Raw genomic sequence first — 21087 nt, forward strand, 5'->3', positions numbered from 1 at the left:
TCCTACCACCTCTTCGTTGCCGCCGCCGGCCCCCCCCCCCTCCCCAATCCGCAGCAGCAGCAGCCGCAGCCCTGTGCCTGACTCCCTCCGGAGATTGGGGCCCGAGAAACAGTAAAAAAGCACCCTCCCACCCCCATCCCCTTACTCCCACCCCCAGGCCGAGCGGCCGTGCTGCAGAGAGGGGGGCGGGACCCCAGCTCAGCTTAGCTCTGGAGGAGAGGGGCGGGGCTCCCCAGGCCACCCCAGCCCAAGCAGTGGCAGATCCCGCGGCGGAGAGAACGAGGCTGGGAGTCCCCTGGAAAGGAGGAGGGAGATTTTAGGGGTTTGGGGGAGCGGAGGCGGAAAGACACAGGGTACAGGAGGACACGGGGAGAAGCCCGAGGGAAAAGATTTGCAGGGAGTCAAGGAGAGACCCAGGATTAGAGAAACGGAGAAAGAGGCACGCGCAGAGCCTGGGTGAGAGACAAGAAAGGGAAGGACAGAGGGACTGAGGGACAGACGGAGGGAGTGAGGGAGAGAGGTCCGCGTGGGAGCGCAGGGTGCCGGCCGGAGACAGAGGGCGGAGCGGACACACTAGAGAGGCCGGTTCGGGGGCACAGAAACGGCGGGCGCGGGAGCAGGTGGAACCGGTGAGAAGCGGCCCCCCGAAGCTCCGAGGCAGCGGGGGAGGGGGGGTGGTCTTGTCCCAGGCTCGCCTCTACCTCGAGACCATGGAGCTGCTGGAACAGAATCGGAGCTCGCTGGAGCTAGCGTCCCAGTGCGGCCCGGGTCCCCTGGCCCCTAACAGCAGTGCTGATGGCAGTGCCAATAGTAGCTGCGAATCTCCCCGAGGAGGCTCTGGAGCCAGCAGGACACCCCGAGGTAAGTATTCCCCTTCTATCAATGTCCTTTGCTCCACTTCTCTCCCGTTCGTCTGCCTCCTCCGCCTAGGTTCCTGTCCTTTTGGAGTCCAAACCCTATTGCCTGTCTCTCCCTTCCCCAACTTCTTCTACCTGTCCCTTCCCCTTGGTGCCCCAAGAACAAGGGGGCAGAATAGAAAGTCTAAGACCCTGAGGGTGGGTGAGGGGAGGAGCAGGGGTAAGTGTGGCAAGCCTGGCAAAGAGAATTCGGGGACTATTTGTGCACAAAAGGGATAAGATGGTTCCATGATAAGGGGACTAACCCCATAAGGAAAACTCTTGATCTGCAAAGACTTAGAAACCTTCTGTGTTTAGGGCCCAAATGGAGTATATATTAAATCTAATATTGAACCTAAGAAGCTGCCAGAGCTATGGAGGCGCTGGAGGCCAGGAGGATGGAACACTTCTGTTCATTGAACTCCAAATGGTTCCAACTCTCCCTCAGAGACCTGGGACCCTCTCTCTGGGGTTTTCCTCAAAACATTTCTCCTACTGGAGTCTCTCTAAACTGACCCCCACTCCCCGTCCATGTCCTGTTCTCTCCCTTCCCCCAGCAGTATGCCTCCACAAAAAGCAGGTATGTTGCCCACTCCATCCCCATTCCAAGACGGCTAATTCTTTTCACATACACTCCTGTTACTCCTTGCTCAGTTCCCTCAAATTCCTCATTCAAAATTTCTTCCTCCTCCTTATCTCTCCTGGCTTCCTGGCCTTCCTTCTCACCACCATCCTATATCTATCTCCCCACAGAGCATTGTGACATCCCTGCCACACCCCTTCATTCACCTTAGGTTACTGGACTTTCTGCCACCAGCCGATCCTTGCCCCTACCCTTCAGTGCCCCCTTCCACCTTCCACAGACCCCTTGGCCTCTTGGCTATCCCTAGTGCCTTTCATCTTCAGTCAATGGCCTTTACTGCCTGGAAGACCTGAGTCACCTTTTCAGAGGTGCCTTCTTCCCAGTATGACTCCACTGTTCCCATGCTTCATTTGGGAATCCTTAGGGGCATACATAAATTGAGTAATTTGTACTTGATTTTTGTTTTCTTATCTCCATGTCTAGAATTTATACATTCCCAGGACAAATGTCTCCTTCACTGAATGGATGTTTGCATGAATGAATGAATGAATGGTAAAAACTTTGAAAGTCATAAAAGTGTTACATATGTCCTATGATACAAACAGAAACAATGAATCGGTTATCCAGAGAGATGAAGATAGAAGAAAAATATAGAGATACAGAGGCAGACTAGGAGCTTTCAATTTTTTTGGTCCAAGAATCACTTTGGCCAGAGATCTTCAGAGGATCCCCTTTGCTTCCATGACATGCCTCTGCTAATGCCCAACCAGCACAATATGGTGGACTTGGAATTAAAGGAAGCCTGATTGGAATCCTGTCTGTGACACTATCCAATAAGTGATCTTTTTCAAGTGATTCAGCTACTCTAGGCCTCAATTTTCTCATCTATATAATAAGGGAATTTTCTCATCTATATAATAAGGGAATTGAACTAGAGGAACTGGAAAATCCCTTATAGTGCTGAATATATATATAGCCGAAAATGAGGAAAACAGTATCTGAAGTTCCCACTTCACAGGACTGTCATACAGATTAAATGGCACTTTGTCAACCTTAAAGGTGATGCCAATAATAGATAGTACCCTGAACTAGAGAATAGAAGGCCCGTCTTAGAGTTAGAAAAACCTGGGTTCAAATTGCTTCTGACAAAGACTAGTTCTGTGATGAGGGTCAAATAAGTCACATGACTTCTTAATAGTCCAGGCAATTCTCACAACTGTGACTTAGAGACCAGGGAGTTTCCACATTTAAAATATCTCAAATTTTAAAAAAATACCCCAAGAGAAGAGAAACAGTGCTTAGAAGACCTTATGAAAGGATGTCTGATTTTTTATGCAATATCAGAAGTCATTTAGTCATTCCCTCTTGAGTACTGATAGGGCCACATGTGAAATAATAAAGACAATATATGTGTGAGAAAGATAGGATGGTATGAGAGAGGGAAAAACAGGAGTGTACTTATTCATAAGAAAGAGACAGGGGCTGTGTGTGTAGGAGAGAGAAGAGTGTGCTTGTGGGGGCATAAGAGAGAAGTGTGTATGAGAAAGAAAGAGGAAACTAAGGGAGAATGTGTGTATGAGAGTATTTGGGAGGGTTTTCGAGGTGTAGAACTCTGTGTGTGTGTGTGTGTGTGTGAGAGAGAGAGAGAGAGGGAGGGAAGGAGGAAGGGAGATGGACTGGGAAGGGGGAGGGAGACAGAGAGGAAGAAGGACAGAGTGGGGAGAGAATGGGAGGGGGAAAGAGAGGGATGGAGAGAGACAGACAGACAGAGAGACACAGAGAGAAGAGAGAAGACAGAGAGAGAGTTGGGACTGATCTGGGGATCATTGTTGTAATGGGGGTTCTGAAACAGAGGAGTATGTGTATGAAAAAGAGAGGAAAGGAAGATGACTAATCTGGGGGAATGTGAGTGTTTATATATATATATATATATATATATATGAGCACGTGCAGAGGAAGGGGGGTAGTCAAAGGGATAGAGGAGTGGGCATTTCTGTGAGGGTGTGTGTGAGTGAAAGGGGCAAAGGGACCCTGGAAGATGGAGTGGGGTTAGGGCAAGAGAGAATAGAAAGAACTGGGAGAGTGACATAGGTGACAGGAAGGCAGGCCGACGTAGAAATAAGGCCCAAATGTAAGCCAATAGCTTGACTCAGCTAATGGAAAAGGGGGAGATTCCCTTCTCTGTGCCTATACTCAGTTCAACCTGGAATTCAGACTTGCTTTGGCCATCGGCCCTGATAAACAGAGTTGGGGCTGGGGAGGGTGGGAAGAAGAGGCATAGCTTTTCTCTTCCCAGGCCAAGCCCTGCCTTGGAGTCCCTGCTTCTTCCAGTGAGTCCAAGGATGTCCTAGTGGGGAATTAAACTGCAGGTCACCCACTGGAACTGGTGCCTTGATCGGCCTATTCTCCCTCCCTTCTACCCTTCCACTTTGTCATTCTACTTTCCCTAATCCTGTTCTCCTCTCCTGAGGAAAGTTCTTCCCATCTCCGTCCCCTTATTCACCCCTTTGGCTGCTGGAGAAAACTGTTCTGACATTGCAGCTGCATCATTTTGCTGCCAAGATCTTAGCAACACAGATCCAAATCCAGGAGGGACCTTGGACATCACTTAGTCCATCTATAGCCCCATTTTGTGGATAGGGAGATGAAGTTCTATCTAGGATAAATGACATGCTCAAGGTCACACAAGAAATAAGCATTTAGAGCCATGATTAAAAACCCTTTACTACTGCATTGTCACTAACTTACTATATGACCTTGGGTAAGTCACCATGCCTTCTGAACTTTTGTTTTCCCATTTGTACAATGAGGGAAGTTCCAGAGAAGTCAGATAAAAAAAAAAAGGAATTATACATTTGTGGCTTGAAACATATCATTCCAAAAATTATAATTCACATTTACATACTTTCCAAGTTTTACAAAGTATTTTCTCAAAACAAGAATGTAAATAAGGCAAATATGATTACTGCCATTTTAAAAATGAGTATGAATTCCTTGAAAAACAGGAATTGTTTCACTTCATATTATGTGTGTTGTTAATACTCAGCCTAGTACATATCCTGTAGTAATAAGCACTTTAAAAATTCTTAATAAGAGGCAGTTGGGTGGCTCAGTGGATAGAGAGCCTGGCCTAGAGATGGGAAATCCTGGGTTCAAACCTAAAGCCTCAGACACTTCCTAGCTGTGTGACCCTGGGCAAGTCACTTAACCCCCATTGCCTAACCTTTACTGCTCTTCTGCCTTGGAACCAATACATAGTATTGATTCTAGAACAGAAGGTAAAGGCTTAAAAAAAATCTAATTAATGGAATGATTTTGACAAGGATTGAAGAACCAGGAAGGTTCCAAGAAAAGTTTCAGTTTAAGATCCTTCCCTCCCCCCCCCCAAGCCCAATGGTTTATCATCTATGCTACACTGGCTGTTAGCATATTGATAGGACCCAATTATGCTTGTCTAAGGAACAGGAGAAGATTTAGAGGAAAACACAGAAAAGTAAACCTATTTTCATAATGAAAAGTTACCTCATACAGTGCTTTCAGAGTGGCACTGAAGTGCAAAGGAAGAAGCTCTAGACTTCAGGTTGCTTAGCAAGAAAGAACTAAGACTCTAGAATCTCAGGGCCTGAATTCAGATCCTGCCTCTTCCACTCAGATTCTGTATGAATGAATAAGTCAGTTAATTTTGCTCAGCCTGTTTTTTCCCCTGTGAAATGAGATAGTTGGTCTAGATGACATTTGAGATCTTTTCTAGCTCTTCATCTATGACCTATAGATACTTTCAGCCCTGATACTTACTGGACAACCTCAGTTTTCTCATCTTTGATATGATGATAATCACATAATCTCAGAGTTGGAAGGGATTTCAAAGATTCAACCTACAAGAAAGTAATTCTTCTATGATATCCCTAATGAAAGATCAAAAAACCAACTGTTCCACTTGAAGACCTCCAGTGAAAGAGAACTCATTACCTCCCAAAGCATCCTATTCTGCTTTTGAAAAGCTCTAACAGAAAAATTTTCCCTACATCAAATTGAATTTTACTTCTCAGCAGATTCCACCCACTGATCATATAATGCTAATCTCTGGAGCTAACCATAACAAGTTTAATTTCTCTTCCAAGTGACAGCTCTTCAAGCTCTTAGCTATCATATCTCCCCTTTTTTCTCTTTTCCAAACTAAACATCCCCAGTTCTTTCAACCAATTGTTTAATCCCTTGGGCTCCAATCGCCCAACTATTCTGGACACACTCGAACTCAGTGGCATCAACCTCAGAAATGACAGAGGGCCACTAAACTATACCTAAGAATCCTCATGAGTACATATTGACTTAGAAAACCACATATAAACATTACGTTTCATTATATTTTTATGTATTTCATTATATATTTCCCAATTACATTTTCATTCAATTCAGACCACTCTATGTTTGGTACTTCTGTTCTAACATTAAATATTCTCCCTAAAATCTGGCACACAAAACTAAGTATGATACTCTAGATATGGTCTGTCCATGCAGAACTATGATTTAACTATTACGTCTGTGAATTCACATTAGATTTTTTTGGCTGCCATATCCTTCTGTTGACTGATATTGACCTTAAAATACACTAAAAGTTCTAGCATCACTTTCAGACAAGCCACTATTTTAGTGGTGCCTTGTCCAATTATGTACTTATTAAGTTGACTTTTTGAATCCAAAAATAGGGCATTATATCTGTTCCTATCAGACTTCCTCTTGTTAGATTTGGTTATCATTCTAACCTACTCAGATCTTTTTAGATCATCACTCTGTCATTCAATATGTTGGCTTTTCCTCCAAGATTTGTGTGATTTGTAAATCTGATAATCATTTATAACTTTTGTCTGTGTTTTATTGATAAAAATGTTGAATCGAACAAAGACTAATCAAGAAACCTGAGTTCAAATCCAGCCTCAGATATTTATGAGTTATTACACTGGACTCAACTGTAAAATGGGGATAATAATAGTACCTGCCTTCCGAAGTTTATGCGAGAATCAAATGAGATAAAATTTATAAAGCACTTGGCATACTCCCTGCCACATAGTCACTTAAAATATTTATTTTTAGCCTAATCACCTTACTCTAACTTGACACAAATCCATAAATAATTACTTTGAGGGGTGGAGCAATAGTTAAGGGGCTCAGTGGTTCAGTGGATAGAGCATCAGACCTTGAGATGGGAAGTCCTGGATTTAATTCTGGCATCAGAGACTTCCTAGCTGTGTGACCCTGGGCAAGTCACTTAACCCTAATTGCCTAGCCCTTACCACTCTTCTGCCCTGGAACTAATACTTAGTATTAATTCTAAGGCAGACAGTAAGATATTTTTTAAACAAGTAAATAAAAATACTTACTTTTCAACAAATTCCTGACTCTACCCTAATCATATTGTCATTTAACCCACATCTCCATCTTGTTCAGAAACTTTGTCAAATGCTTTGTTTAAATCTAGATATATTGTGCTTACAAGTCTCCGAATATTCCTAGTGACCCTATCAAAAAAGAAAATGCTGTTTAGTGTGGCGTGACTTGTTCTTGATTGGTCTTTCTTCTTTCTCTGGATGCTTTGAATTCTGTTCTTCCATTATCCCATGTGCATGTCAGGTAGTAACCAGCCTTCCTTTCCTCTATCACAAATTCTAAGGTGGAATGGCTGCTTGCTCCAAAGAGTCCTGTCATTCCAGCTTCAAGCAATTATTTCCTCCTTATCAGGCAGAATTTGGCTCAAAATAATGGTATTCCTAGTCACTTCCTCAACTAGTTGTAGAATGATTTTTCCCATTAAGGCAAAGCAAGGATTTATCAACCATTCTGCCACGGTAGAGAAAGGGCTCCAACAAATATTCGAGTAATTAAAGTTTTCCTATCATTACAAATATATGCTGCCATCCCAGGTTTGTGACTTATTTTCCAAACATTTTCTCTGTTTCCTCCTCCTGTCCAGGTTGTCTGTAGAATGTTCACAACAACGTGGTTTGGTGTTTTCATTAATTCACATCTAAATGTTCTCCTTTCTTCATTCTTTCCAATTCCTGGATTTAGTCATCTGAGTGTATGCTCTTAATGTATAATCCCGTTTTACCACCTCTGATTAATTCTGTTCATTTGGAATCATGGAACCTTGCCATAGCTATAGTCCAGCCAACAACCCTATCCTAATCAGCTCTTAATGACAGTGATCAGGTCAGGTTTGCTTCCTTGTATTAGGCTCTCTCATTCACCCTCAGTTTATTTCCAACACTTTGTGAATTTGTGTAGAGACATCTGAGGTCATGAGTTTTATTGTTGATCTTTTCCTTGGATATCATCTTCTTTGAATTACTTATCCTCTCTATAAATATGCTTTTTCCTATGTTGAACCTACTACTCTCTGTGGTGTGTTGTTTGGTAGATGTGTGTGTGTGTGTGTGTGTGTGTGTGTGTGTGTGTGTGTGTGTGTGTGTGTGTGTGTACATACGGTTTTCTCCCTGTCTTCTCAATTTAAAGCCATCTTGATTAGATTTACAAGACTCCAGGCAAATATATTTCAAGCAGTCCTCATTAGGTGTACTTTATCTTTGGCCAAGAGCCCATCATTCCTATATTTTCAGCCGTAGTCCATAAATCTAAATCTACCAGAGTGTTTTGAAGAAAATGGTTTGTAGACCTTAAAATGCTAAAGAAATGGGACCTATTATTATTTTGACATATAATTTAATATTCATATTTTAGAGGGAATATACCACAAATATTTACATTTTCTTATTGTACCCCATTCACTTTTCATGAAACCAATGGGATCCTAAGGATCCTATTCTGGAAATACTGGGTGAGATATTCTCCAAGGCAGGGATTCTCAACCTGGTGTCCAAGATCCCCAAAAGATCTACAGATAGATTTCAGGGGGTCTGAGAACTTGAAACTTTTGGCATTTTGATATAATTGATTTCCTTTGTTATTATATGTATTTTGTTTTACATAGTCAAAAACGTAATTCTGAGAAAGGATCCATAGACTTCAGTAGAATGCCAGAGGGGAACATGACACAAAAAGTTCAAGAATCTCCTCTAAGCCCTCTGCCAAGTCTGACATTTTACTTCAATAAACATTTATTAAATACCTACTTTGTGCTTATTGCTTTGGAATAAAAAAAGAGAGACTAAACAGCTTCTGCCCTCAAGGAACTTAAAATCAAATCTCCCTCCCCATCCCACCCCATCTCTGACTCTAGAAAATCTTGTCTTCACTTACCAACCCCTCTCTCTGACCTTACCATAGTCTCAACTCTCCACAGTGGCAATCTGGCTACCCTGTTTGCTCTTTAGCTTTTCTGATAAAGACAATCAAACTTGAAAAAAATGTTGTGTTACCACTCCTAGAGTATATATAACTTCTGCTTCTGGATCTGCTGAACTGTCCTCCTGAATCCTTTCTTGGCTTAGTCCAGGTAAGGATCTGTCTACGTCATCTCTCATCCTTTTCTCATCCTCACAAATTTCTTAATCCCCAGAGCATCCTCCACATGTGTTTTGTGAGTTTGAGTGTAGGAGTTGGGGAATGAGGGAAAGGGTCCTATCCCTGTCCATATTTTATTTCCAGCATACAGACTTGGCTTCATTGTCTTGACTTCTTAATGCTCCTAAACCTCTCTACAGCATGTCACTGGAGAGCATCCCTAATTGGGTTTCCTGTCATGTTTTAGCTTCCTAACTCCAAGATTTCCTGAGTCTCCCCACTGCAATAAACTTCCCTTCATCTCTCTTGGTTCTTCTTCCTCTGCATTCCATTAAATGTAATTTATCCTTGAGGTTCTATATTCAGTCCTCTCTTTTCCCTTCCCCAGAATCTCATCAATGCAAGTATCTTTCCAATATCTTCTTAGGTATCCTCTCTTGTCATCCCCATTTACTGAATGTTCTCTTCCCTTCACAGTTTTCTTCTTTGCTACCTTCATTTCTCCTCCCACTCTCCTTACTATTCTCACCCTCACTCTCAACCTTGTCCTCAAACCTCATTATTCCCCCATCTACTTTCACTTTCCTCCCATCCTCCTCTCCCTCCTCATTCTTCCAGTCCCTCCTACCTTCACACCAATTTTCCCTTCTTTTTTCCAGACATTTCTTCTCTACTAAGGCTTTCCTCTCTCCCTTGCCATACCTTTGGGTAGAAACAGTCAGCTAGCATTTATAAAGTACCTATTATGTGCCAGGTACTCTGCTGAGTGCTGGAGCAATACTGACCACACTGCAGAATGCTACATAGAACTGAGATGCCCTGAATTTTCATCCATTTTCCCACCCTGAGAAGGAATTAAGGACTAGGTGGCTCCTAGATAGAGTGTCAGGCCTGAAGTTGAGAGGCCTTGGATTCAAATCTGACCTGACCTCAGACCCTTCCTAAGCTGTGTGACCCTGAGCAAGTCACAAAACCCTAAATTCCTAGCCCTTGCTGCTTTTCTGCCTTGGAACCAATACTTAGTATTAATTCTAAGAAGGAGGAAGAGGAGGAATGGGGAAGTAGGGACAAATTTAAGTGGAGGAGTATGGTGTGGATATATGATGAATAAAGGAGGTAAGGGGTAGGTAGATGCTGCCCAAAAATTCTTGTAGTAATGTAATATTACCCCTGAGTCACCTACTTCTCTGCATTCTTAGCTCCCTTTAAGCCATCACAAACCAGTCTCACTAAACATCCTGGCTGGGTAACATTATAATTTGTAGATAATTTTTTAAAGCCCTTACTTTCTGTCTTAAAATCAATACTAAGTATCTGTTCCAAGGCAGAAGGGAAGTAAGAGCTAGACATTTAGGTTTAAATGACTTGCCTAATATCCCTCAGATAGGAAGTGTCTAAGACCAAATTTGAACACAGGACCTCTCATGACTAGACCTGGCTCTCCCACTGAGCTACCTGTGTGCAGAATCTGTGTAGGTAAGAGACTATAAAGTTCTTTGTGGCAAGGTGACAGTTTAAATGTCATCTTTAGTGCCTCTGAGAAATAGCTATATTCTTAGTTCTAGTTAGTTCTTCACACCCTAAACCCCAACAGGCTTTCCTCCAGCTATTAACTACCTATTTGCAACTCATAAGGTGTGATAATTTGGCTTCTCACCTATACTCTTTAGCTCTGAAAGGGAGAGCCATAATTCCCTGCACATTTCTTCCCAAAAGGAGAATGCTTTTTTAGCTCTGTCTCCCTCTCCTGGAAGACATGGTTTCTGAACATTATTTTCTAGCTTGAAGTTCTACAAATGGCAAATTTAAGAGAGAAAAAGCCACCTCAGGGTCACTGTTCCTTGCCAGTGAGAAAAGTTTCTTTCATGATTAGTGTTCTGATTCTCTCAAATAAGGCCTCACCTCTGAAACATCAATGGAGTGCACTGGATAGAGTGCTAGAGTTGGAATCTGGAGAGACCAGAGTTCAAATCCTGCTTCACTTATCTAGCTGTGCCATTTTAAGCAATTCATTTAACTTGTTAAATTTCTATTTCCTCAGCTGTAAAATGAGGATAATGATAGCATCTACCCCTCAGAGCAGCTGTAAAGATCAATTGAACTGGCTTATGTAAAGTCCTTTATAAACTTTAAAGGTTTATTATTATTAGTGTCTAATTGCCACCCTTCCACCCCTCACATTCCCCCCCCCCCCCATTCTTTAATTCTCAGTTGAACAGAATAGGATTTCAGTAGATGTATATGGGGATTCCTTCCAAATGAAGAAGATCAGGAAAGGCTCCTGGGCTGGGGTTATTTCATAAAGGGCTCTCAAGCCACCAGATCTTGACCACCCTCCCTTGCCGTCTCTCCTGGGTCCCAGAGATGGAGCTGGCAGTGAGGGTGACCCTGTATGCCATAATTTTCCTGCTGAGCGTGGGAGGAAACCTGCTGATCATCACAGTGCTGGGACTGAGCCGTCGGCTCCGCACAGTCACCAATGCCTTCCTGCTCTCCCTGGCTGTCAGTGACCTGCTCCTGGCTGTGGCCTGTATGCCCTTCACCCTCCTGCCCAACCTCATGGGCACCTTCATCTTTGGCACTGTGGTCTGCAAGGCTGTTGCCTACCTCATGGGTAAGCATTGAGCCTGGCCTGCATCACCTGTCCTGGGGACGGGAGAGAGGGATGTGGGAACTTGGAGGTCCTCAGGGTTGGGTAGGTTGTAAAGATCCCCCAGGATCTGGGGTTGGAGGTGCAGGAAGTGTTTGGGGTCATATGAAGTTCTCCTTGAGGTTACTTGTCATGGTGGTCATTTCTCTCCCACCCCCCTTTTCCTCCAGGAGTGTCTGTGAGTGTGTCCACCCTCAGTCTGGTGGCCATCGCCTTAGAACGCTACAGCGCCATCTGCCGGCCTCTGCAGGCACGCGTGTGGCAAACACGTTCCCACGCAGCGCGTGTCATTGTCGCCACGTGGCTTCTGTCTGGGCTGCTCATGCTACCCTATCCTGTGTACTCCGTTGTACGGCCCGTGAGCCCCCGTGCACTGCAATGTACACACAGCTGGCCCAGCATGCGAGCGCGCCAGGCTTGGTAAGCCTCAAACCTCGGAAAACGGCCTTCCCCATAGGAATATGTCTCCACCGGTTCCCATAGTGCCCTTCCTCCCTGGGCATCCGAGTGTACACCCACGGCCCAGAGGATCCCCTCCCAGGTCCCTACTCCATATCGCGGCATACCCTGCTCCGTCTGAGACTCCAACATTGGCCTCATTGCCTGCCCTGGTAGAACCGAGCTCCCTACCACAGGCAGTCCTTGATGCTCTTCCAGTTCTCACCTTGCGATCCCTCCCCGTAATGTATGAGTCTGGGATTGTCGTGGGGTTCTAAGTGGCAAGTTTCAGACCTCAGAGGGTGGGCCTCGCCGCAGGTGTGGGGTCAGAGATGCTCAGCAACCCAGGCGTTTTCCTAAGTTGTCCCTCACTCCCTGCGTGTGAGTCCCAGGTGCCGGAGGCGCAGGTCCCGGAGCTGCTACGTAATTGGTTAAGGCTGAGGGAGAGCGGGCCGAGGGTGCGAAGGTAGACAGGTGTCCCTGCACGCTTTGATTGGCGACGCCGAGAGGGAGGGGCTCAGACGAGGTCGGCGCTCTGTGATAGGATGTTGGGACTGACCTGGCCCCGCCCCCTTCCACAGGTCGGTGTTGCTCCTACTGTTCCTCTTCTTTGTCCCTGGCGTTGTCATGGCGGTAGCTTATGGTCTCATCTCCCGCGAGCTCTACCTGGGGATCCGCTTCGAGAGTCAGAGCCAGAGCCACGGGCATGGGCAGCAAGGCCACAACGGCGACCACAAACATAGCGGATTACCCTGCGGGCCAAGCCCAGGTCAGCAGGAGGTGGGCGGGAGGGGCATGGAAACTATCAAAGGTAGATTTGGGGCAAAGTCAACCTCTGACAGCACAGATGTAGAGCTGGAAGGGATTGTAGAGGCCATCAACGTCGTTTTACAGGGGGAGACTGAAGCCCAGAAGGGCAAGTCCCCCCAGAAACCCAGGGGAGTAAGTTTCAAAACCGGCTTCTCTCCAGGCCTGGGTCCTCTGCTTCCCAACACAACACCAAATGACTCAAAGAAGAGCAGAGTCAGAGGGCAGTTAAATATCAGAGGCTCCAAGGTTCTCAGAGCCGGACACCAGGTGGCTAGGTGGGGTTTGGGATCCATATATCAACCCTAATTTCGTTCCTTCCTTTCCTGCATAGCACTTTCCAATGGGCCCCGAGCCCAGGCCTCTGCAGGCCAGGAGGGTGATGGCTGCTATGTGAATCTGCTCTCAGAACAATCTGGAATGGAACTCTCAGCACTGACACCCACTGCCTCTAAAAAGGAAACCCGAGGCCCCGGACCTGGGGTGAGCTCACGGCCCGCTCAGGCCCAGGCTCAGCTGCAGGCCAAGAAGCGGGTGGTTCGGATGCTGCTGGTGATCGTGGGACTGTTCTTCTTGTGCTGGCTGCCCTTGTACAGTGCCAACACGTGGCGTGCCTTTGACATGGAAGGTGCCCATCGTGCCCTCTCAGGAGCCCCTATCTCTTTCATTCACCTACTCAGCTATGCTTCCGCCTGTGTCAATCCACTGGTCTACTGCTTCATGCATCGTCGTTTCCGTCAGGCCTGCATGGCCACTTGTGCTAGGTGCCGACCCCATCCACCCCGTGCCCGAGTTGCCCGAGCAGGACCTCGGCTAGGGGATGACCATGAACTTGATCATCCCACTACCTCTCTGTCTCGTCTAAGTTATACAACTGTCAGCACACTGGGTCCTGGCTGAGGGCATCCTGAGACATGAGATCAACCCAGAAAAACATTGACTCTCCTGCCTTGGGGGAAAGGGTACCTTCTGCCTTGGAGAAGATGGGTATCCCACTATAGGGAGCCTGAGCCTCCTTACTCCCACCCCAGGATGGCATGGGTACCACTTCCCTAGGGACTATAGGAAGTCCTAATCTGGCATTGAACCCAAACTGTAAAAGCCCTGTTGAGCCCACAGGACTAACAGTCTTGACATGGATACACTCCTAGAAATCACCTACCCCAAGACTAGAAAGGCCTCCTTGGACAAGAGGTAGCCACACCCACTGGGACATAGTCCTACCTGGGAAGGTTCTAAGGTAGCATAAGTGACCCTTGACCTACCAGAAACTCTTCTGGACTTCACTTGCCCCTGCACTGAAGCCCACAGGCAGCACTGACCCTGGGTGCACAGGGCAGACCCAGTACCCAACCTGGGAAAGCGTCCCCAGTCTGCACTGATCCTCCTGACCCTGAATTAAGGTCTTCTATCTGTTAGACCACAAGCCCCTAACACCAGCTTTCTTTTACTGCAGAGCCTGGGAAAATGCATAAGACACATTCATGTCAAGGAAGCTACAGGAAAAAAATTAGCCCCTGACCCCAACCCCAATGTCCTTTGTGAGGTTAAAAGCTACAGGAAGGCTCATGCCTTGATTGTGAGGAAAACTCTGGCCCCTAGTGGATAGGGACTCAGGAGGATAGGATCCCCCTCAAGACCCCTTTCCTGCCCCTATCGCTATAATTCCAAACACCTCTTCTTATGCACTCTAGCATACCTGTTTCATCTTCCTCTATACAGCCCAGTCACTATACATAGCCCTCAACATGAAAACTCTTCAAGCACTTGAAGACAGTAAGCCTATGTCCACCTTTCTTCCCTCAAACCCCTTATAGGCTAAACATCCCCAGTTCTTCAATACTAATTAATGAGCCATCATTTTTGTGGCACTTTAAGGTTGACAAAATGCATCTGTTATCTTTATTTGTTTCTTCAACTAGTCCTTGAATGGTATGGTCACCAGTCCTCTCATCTCCCTGATTGCCCTCTTCTGGATATTACCCAATTGACCAGTACCCTTAAAAACAATGTGCCTAGCACTCATACCCCAGATGTGGTCTGAGAGAAGGAGAGTCCAACAGTAGGACTGTAATCTCCCGGGCTTTGGATTCTTGTCATTAAGAAGATGTTAGCTTTTTTGGCTGCCTCTCACAAACATGACTAGCATTTCTCTTTTCCAAGTAAATCATTGTTATTGCTTAAAACCTTCCATGGCTTAAGGAAAGGGAGCTGGTAGCAGCAATTTGAGCTGCCAGGAGACTAGGCTGCTAGGATAAAATTTAATCTAGGGCCAAGGTTGTATCTTCCTAGTGGAGTTCATGGTATGCCAGGACAGGCTTACCTGGGACCCAAAGTCATTCTTCCCCTGATGTCTTTAAGAAGGTATCTTTAGCTCTACATCCTAGGAACTAGAAGTAAAGAGCAGGCAGCAGCGGGTCCATATACTAAAGCAGAAGTAAATCAGATTGGAAAGATATACTTTAATCAGACTGTTGAATACCAGTCAGAGAGGTCTGACTATATCACAATTAGTAGGTATGTGCTGCAGGTCTTGGACTCAGAATGAATTTAAAAACTTTTCTCTGTTTACTATGTACCAATTTCCTGCTCTCAGAGACAAACTGACTTGCCTGAGACCACACAGTTCATTGCTGTTAGAAACTGAAATCTGACTTCAAATCTAGGCTTTTGGTCTTGGGAGAGGGGATAGGTAGAGCTTAGAGTGAGGGAGAGAGGAAGTGTAGCACAAATTCCAAGGCTAATCAGTGTTCTAACTGTTGAAAATGAGGAAATTTTTACTAAAGGAATCTACATTAGCAGGGAGAAGGAAGAGAATGCTGGTTTCTGGGAGCCAGTCTCAGGGAGGTAACAGTGCAGGGAAAGGACCTTGAATTTGGGAGATTGGGGATCTGATTTAGATTCTAGCTTAGGCACCAACTCCTTATATAACCTTGAGCAGATATCTTCCTCTCTGTACCTCAGCTTCTTTGTCTCTGAAATGAGGGGGTTGTATTAGATGCTCACCAGCTAAGGCTTTAGAGTTTTAACAACCTATTGTTGTATTATGAATCATGCCCATGGGTGGCATTCTCTTGGGAGGCAAGCGGGAAGAGGAAGAATGATCAAGGGGAGGCAGAATAGATAGAGGGGGAAGGATAAGAGGAAAGAATAATGAGGGAAAGAGTGTAGATATGGATAAGCAAAGTGAATGAGAGAGGGTAGGATAAAGAAATGAGTGAATAAGAAAGGGAATGAAGGACAATGAGGACTGGTGAGGTAGGAAGATTGAGGAAGGGGTAAGGATAAAGTAGAAGGCAATGAGGCTGGGAAGACTAGAAAGATCAAGAAGAGGTAGAAGAGGTAGAAATGTGAGACCATGTGAAGGATGGAAGAAACAAGAAAAGAAAAGTCCTAGTCTTTGAACTAAGGGACTTTGGAGGCCATTGAGTCCAAACCCTTCTTTTATAGATGAGGAAACAAGCCAGAAAGGGTATGCGATTTGCCCCAGATTACCCAGGTAGTAATTGTCTTAGGTAGATTTTGAACCCAGGTCTTCTTGTCTACAAGTCCAATAGTATAACCACTATGCCTTGCTAGGTAGAGAGAGGAGGTGAAGGCAGCAAGCAAGAAAAATGGGAAGGAAAGAGAATTGAAAGTGATCTCAGAGTAAGTAGGTAGATAAAGAAAACTCTATCTCCATCCGTTGGAACCACCAAGGCTCTGGGTCAGGCCCCTGCTATAGGGATGAGAAGGTTCCCAGAAGATGCAGATCTAGTCTCCAGTAAATGCCTTGGATTCGTTTCTTCTGAGCTATGAGAAGGAAGGTAGTTATTGTTTCATTACACATAAGGACCTTCCAGATGCTGTTGAGATGGTGGTACTTTGGGATAGTGGAAGCAATAACATTGTCACTTACTAGAACAAAAGATGTTATAGTTGAAAGAATTCTTAGAAAAGTTAACTTCTTCATTTTACAGCTCAGGAAATTGAGGCTCAGAAGATGGAATTGACTTGTTCAAGAGAGTAAGGATCAGAGGTGGGATCTGAACCCTCTCATGATTTCACTTTCAATGCCCATTCCACTATTTCTTTCTACCTATCAGGTACATGATTAAATATCTAATAAGATACAGTTGACAGCACCTCTGGGACTCCTTTTAGAGCTGAATCTAGAGCATCAGTTAAGAAAAGTGATTGTTCTAAGGTCACAAAACTAGTAGTACAGAGCCTTGACTGTAAGTTGGAAGGGAGAAAGAGGACTCAAAGTCATTTATGTGAGCTGGTTTTTGCCAGAGATGGCCCAAATCAAAAAAGGTTTCTGCCTAGGATTTAACCAAGTGGATTCTCTTTTGTAGGTGGCAGGGGAGTTGGGTGCATGGACTTCACATAATTGTCCTCAGACTCCAATATTTCTTTCATTCTCTATAGATATCTGATAAGCAGAGTGCACTTTATCCAGTGGTCCAGCTCATCCTGATTGTATACAATGTCAGGCAACAGCATCTACCGAGTATTCTTCATGAAGAATTTTATGCTAGGTACACAAGTGCAAGTGTTTTATAGCATCTGTGATGGGTTGTTTCCACAATTACCTTCCTGGCTGGTTGCCTGTGGACTGTTCAGGCATTAGGTTACCATCAGAAAGGTCTGTTACTTAGACTCTAATAGGGTCTATATCAATATTGGGATAAGTAGGTAGGTAGGTAGGTAGATAGATAGATAGATAGATAGATAGATAGATAGGAAAGAAGGAAACAACATTTATTAAGTACCTACTCGGTGTCAGGCACTGTCCTAAGTACTTTACAGATATATCATTTGGTCTTTGCAACACTGAGAGGTAAGTGCTATCATCCCTATTTTATAATTGAGGAAACTGAGGCAAACATATTAAATGGCTTGCCCAGGATCACACAGAGTCTGAGGCCAAGTTTATACTCAGGTCTTCCAGGCTCCAAGCCCCAAAGCTCTATCCACTGAACCACCAGCTTCCTTGGGAGATTCAGAGAGGGGAGAGCAAGGAGAAAAAGAGACAGAGACAGAGACAGAGACAGAGAATTTGTTAAAAACTTACTTTGGACTGACCAGACTTGGACAAATTCCTACATCCCTAGTGTGCAAAAACTTAGCATCCCTGATTTAGCCCTGGAAAGGAATAGCATAGATGTCATCTAGACCAACCCTCCTCATTTTACAGATGAGGAAATTTGCCCAGAATCACACAGCTACTAAGTATCAGAGGCAGAAAATGCAATGTGTATATATGGTATAGAAGGAAGAGGTGAATGGTGGGGATGGGGAGAGGACAGGGAAAAAAGGATGGGCAAAGGATTCATGGTGGATCTAAACATTTCATGTTTCAAGGACAGTGAACAGAATGAAATAGGATCATAGAGTCAGTGTTAGAACTGAAAGGGACCTCAGAAGTCTTCTAGAGCTGAGAGCCTACCCTAATCCCTGGCTGGCAGCATTAAAACTTTTATTCTCAAGGCCTGGCTTCATGCCCACTGACAAGGAACTCCTGTTCTTGATTCTGTCATTTTGTCTGTCCTTTCTCCAGGCCAAGGACATTACTTTAATGGAAGATAGCTGCCCAAGCAGAAATATTTTGATGAGACCAAATGGTGTGTGTTCATAGCATCATCACCTACCATGCATGTTTGGCGCCATTCTATCTAGCTTTAAGAATCATGTGTCCAGGCCAGGGTCACTTATTTGTCCCACTATTTGTGGAGAAACCACTGGCATGGACTTTCTCCAGTTTAGCATAGTGTCTGGCACATAGCAAGCAAATAATCAATGCTTGTTGACTCCCTTCAGCTGGAACACAACTCACATTGTCATTAATACTTCTACCAAGAAGACAAATGGCAGCAGCTACTGAAAGCACTCAGAGAATTTTTCTGGCTCTGACAAAAGGACAAGAGTCTGATTCTCCCTTTTCCCCTTTTGGCCCTGCCAGCTAGGCATTGGCAGTGACAATGGGAGAACACTGTCAGGGTACCAAAAAAGGACTGATGGCACCACATCCATCACATGGATAGACAAGTCTCTTCTGCAGAACATTGTTTTCCTCTGTAGCAGTGTTTTATTCTTCCTCTGTATTTACTTTGTATATATCTTGTGTTTACTTATTTGTGTGTGTGTGTGTGTGTGTGTGTGTGTTGTATCCCTTCCCCCCCCTCCACCCCTGCCCCAATATAGCATGTAAGTTCTTCAAGCTGGGGGCTTGTGTTTCTATCGTTGTCTTTCCAGAGCCTAACACAGTGCCTTTCACATAGTAGGTACTCAATAAATGCCAATTGAATCGAATTTCTTCTCTGCCTTCCACACTTCATGGTCAAGTGAAAAGAGCATTTTATTTCATGTCACCAGACCTGAATTCAAATCCTGCCTCTGACATTTCATACCACTGTGACCTTGGGCAAATCACTTGACTTGTCAGCCTCAGTTCTGCCTTATCTATAAAAAGATGGTGTTAGATGAGATAGTCCCTCCCTCCCTGTTGAATATGAATTCTTTATGGGCAACAATTATGTTTTTGCCTTTCTTTGTAAGCCCAGTGCCTCACACCCAGTAAGCACTTAATAATATTTTGTTCACGGACTGGCTGGCAGACTGTAAGGATTTTTCCAGCTTTAGATTTATGATCTTCTGTTTCCCACCTCCCTTCCCAACTCTCATCCTGTCCCCAGGATCAAATTGTTTCAGATAGAGTCTCTTCACTTTGATAATAGTCAACATTCTCATCCCTTTTTTATTGAATTTTTAGATATTTATCTTGATTTTCTACATGGTATTTTCCCCTTTGGTGTCATATTTCTAAGCAGCTCATAACCGGATAATTACAAAAATGCATTTTGTGACTGCATCAGTTGAATCAGAGTTTGGGTTATACTATTCCCTTTAAAGATAGATGAGTTTTCATTATATTAAAGTTTGTAAACATGAGATCCTTCAGTGCCTTGCATGTAGTAAACGCTCAATAAAATATTTGTTGTCTTAAATTATTGGTATGCAGAAGTGTTGGCTGAGCCTGTCTTTGGTATGAGAAATTGGGGGTGGGGGAGTGACAGGAAGAAAGCAACAACCATTTATTAAGGGCCTACTATCTGCCAGGCAAGTGCTCTAAGTGCTTTTCAGATACAATTGCATTTGATCCTCCCAACAACCCTAAGAGGCAGATGCTGTTATCTCCATTTTACAGTAAAGGATACAGAGGTTATGTGACTTTCCCAAGGTCATGTAACTAGTAAGTTTGTGAGATCAGATTCGAACTCAAGCCTTCTTAACTCCAGGATAAGTACTCTATCTGTTATGTTGCCTAGCTGCCTCATATGGGAATTAACATCTTTTCATTCCATCCATAAGCAACAAACATTTTCCTTAACTATGCACAATGGTTTAATTAACAAAGGATAGATGCTCAAGTGGATGGATGATTTCTTCCAAGTTGGAAGTTCCCTTCATTAAAGTATACTCGTACCCAAGCCTAAGCATCATATGCAACTTTGGACTATAGCCTATTATGAAGAACCTCAAAGGGAGCCATCCAGCATGCTGGCAGTAAACATTAATATTCTTCATTCTAAGGAAAAATATCTTACTTTAAAGAAATGACAACTTTAGAAATGCAACCATTAAACGTTTCTTTTTTCCCAAAAAAAAATTTCCTTCCATATTGGAATCAATGCTGTATATTCGTTCCAAGGTATAAAAGTGGCAAGAACTAGGCAATGAGGGTTAAGTGACTTGCCCAGGGTCACACAACTAACAAGTATTTGAGGCCATATTTAAATCCAGGACCTCCTGTCTCTAGCCTGGCCCTCAATTCACTGGGCCACTCAGCTGCCTACAAATTAAAGAGTTCTTACTTTGTTCTGCCTTTCTGCTGATGTCTGAGCATTCCTTCCCTCCTATGGACATTTTCCAGTGTTAAATTTTTCAGTCTGACACATTTGCAACTGCCAATGGAGATGCTTAAGATCTCTATGTAAGATTAGGACTTGATAGTTAAATCAAGTTTTACCTTAGGGAAGGGCTCTACTTCCTAGGATTCTTTACTTGGGATATATTAACATGATGATGATGATGATGATGATGATGATGATGACTACGACGACGATGACAACGACAACGACGACGACAATGATGATGATGATGATGATGATGATGATGTCAGTATAATTTTTTGGTAATTCTATATACTTTATTTTATGCATTTTAAAACAGTATTCTGGAAAGGAGATCTAGAGGCTTCACCAGCTTTCCAA

General features: G+C 44.2%; 1 protein-coding gene across 1 annotated transcript; it reads left to right on the top strand.

The window, feature by feature from the left end:
• The first annotated feature begins 112 nt into the window (after window positions 1-112).
• CCKBR (cholecystokinin B receptor) lies at window positions 113-19821 on the top strand. The gene is made up of 5 exons (XM_007492735.3): window positions 113-861; window positions 11300-11551; window positions 11758-12007; window positions 12607-12794; window positions 13167-19821. Exons 1-5 carry the CDS (start codon window positions 711-713, stop codon window positions 13730-13732), a joined length of 1407 nt encoding a protein of 468 aa, XP_007492797.2. The 5' UTR covers window positions 113-710; the 3' UTR covers window positions 13733-19821.
• The last annotated feature ends 1266 nt before the right edge of the window (window positions 19822-21087 follow it).

The sequence above is a fragment of the Monodelphis domestica genome, chromosome 4 (assembly GCF_027887165.1).
Source record: "Monodelphis domestica isolate mMonDom1 chromosome 4, mMonDom1.pri, whole genome shotgun sequence".
In the NCBI taxonomy this organism is placed as follows: Eukaryota; Metazoa; Chordata; class Mammalia; order Didelphimorphia; family Didelphidae; genus Monodelphis; species Monodelphis domestica.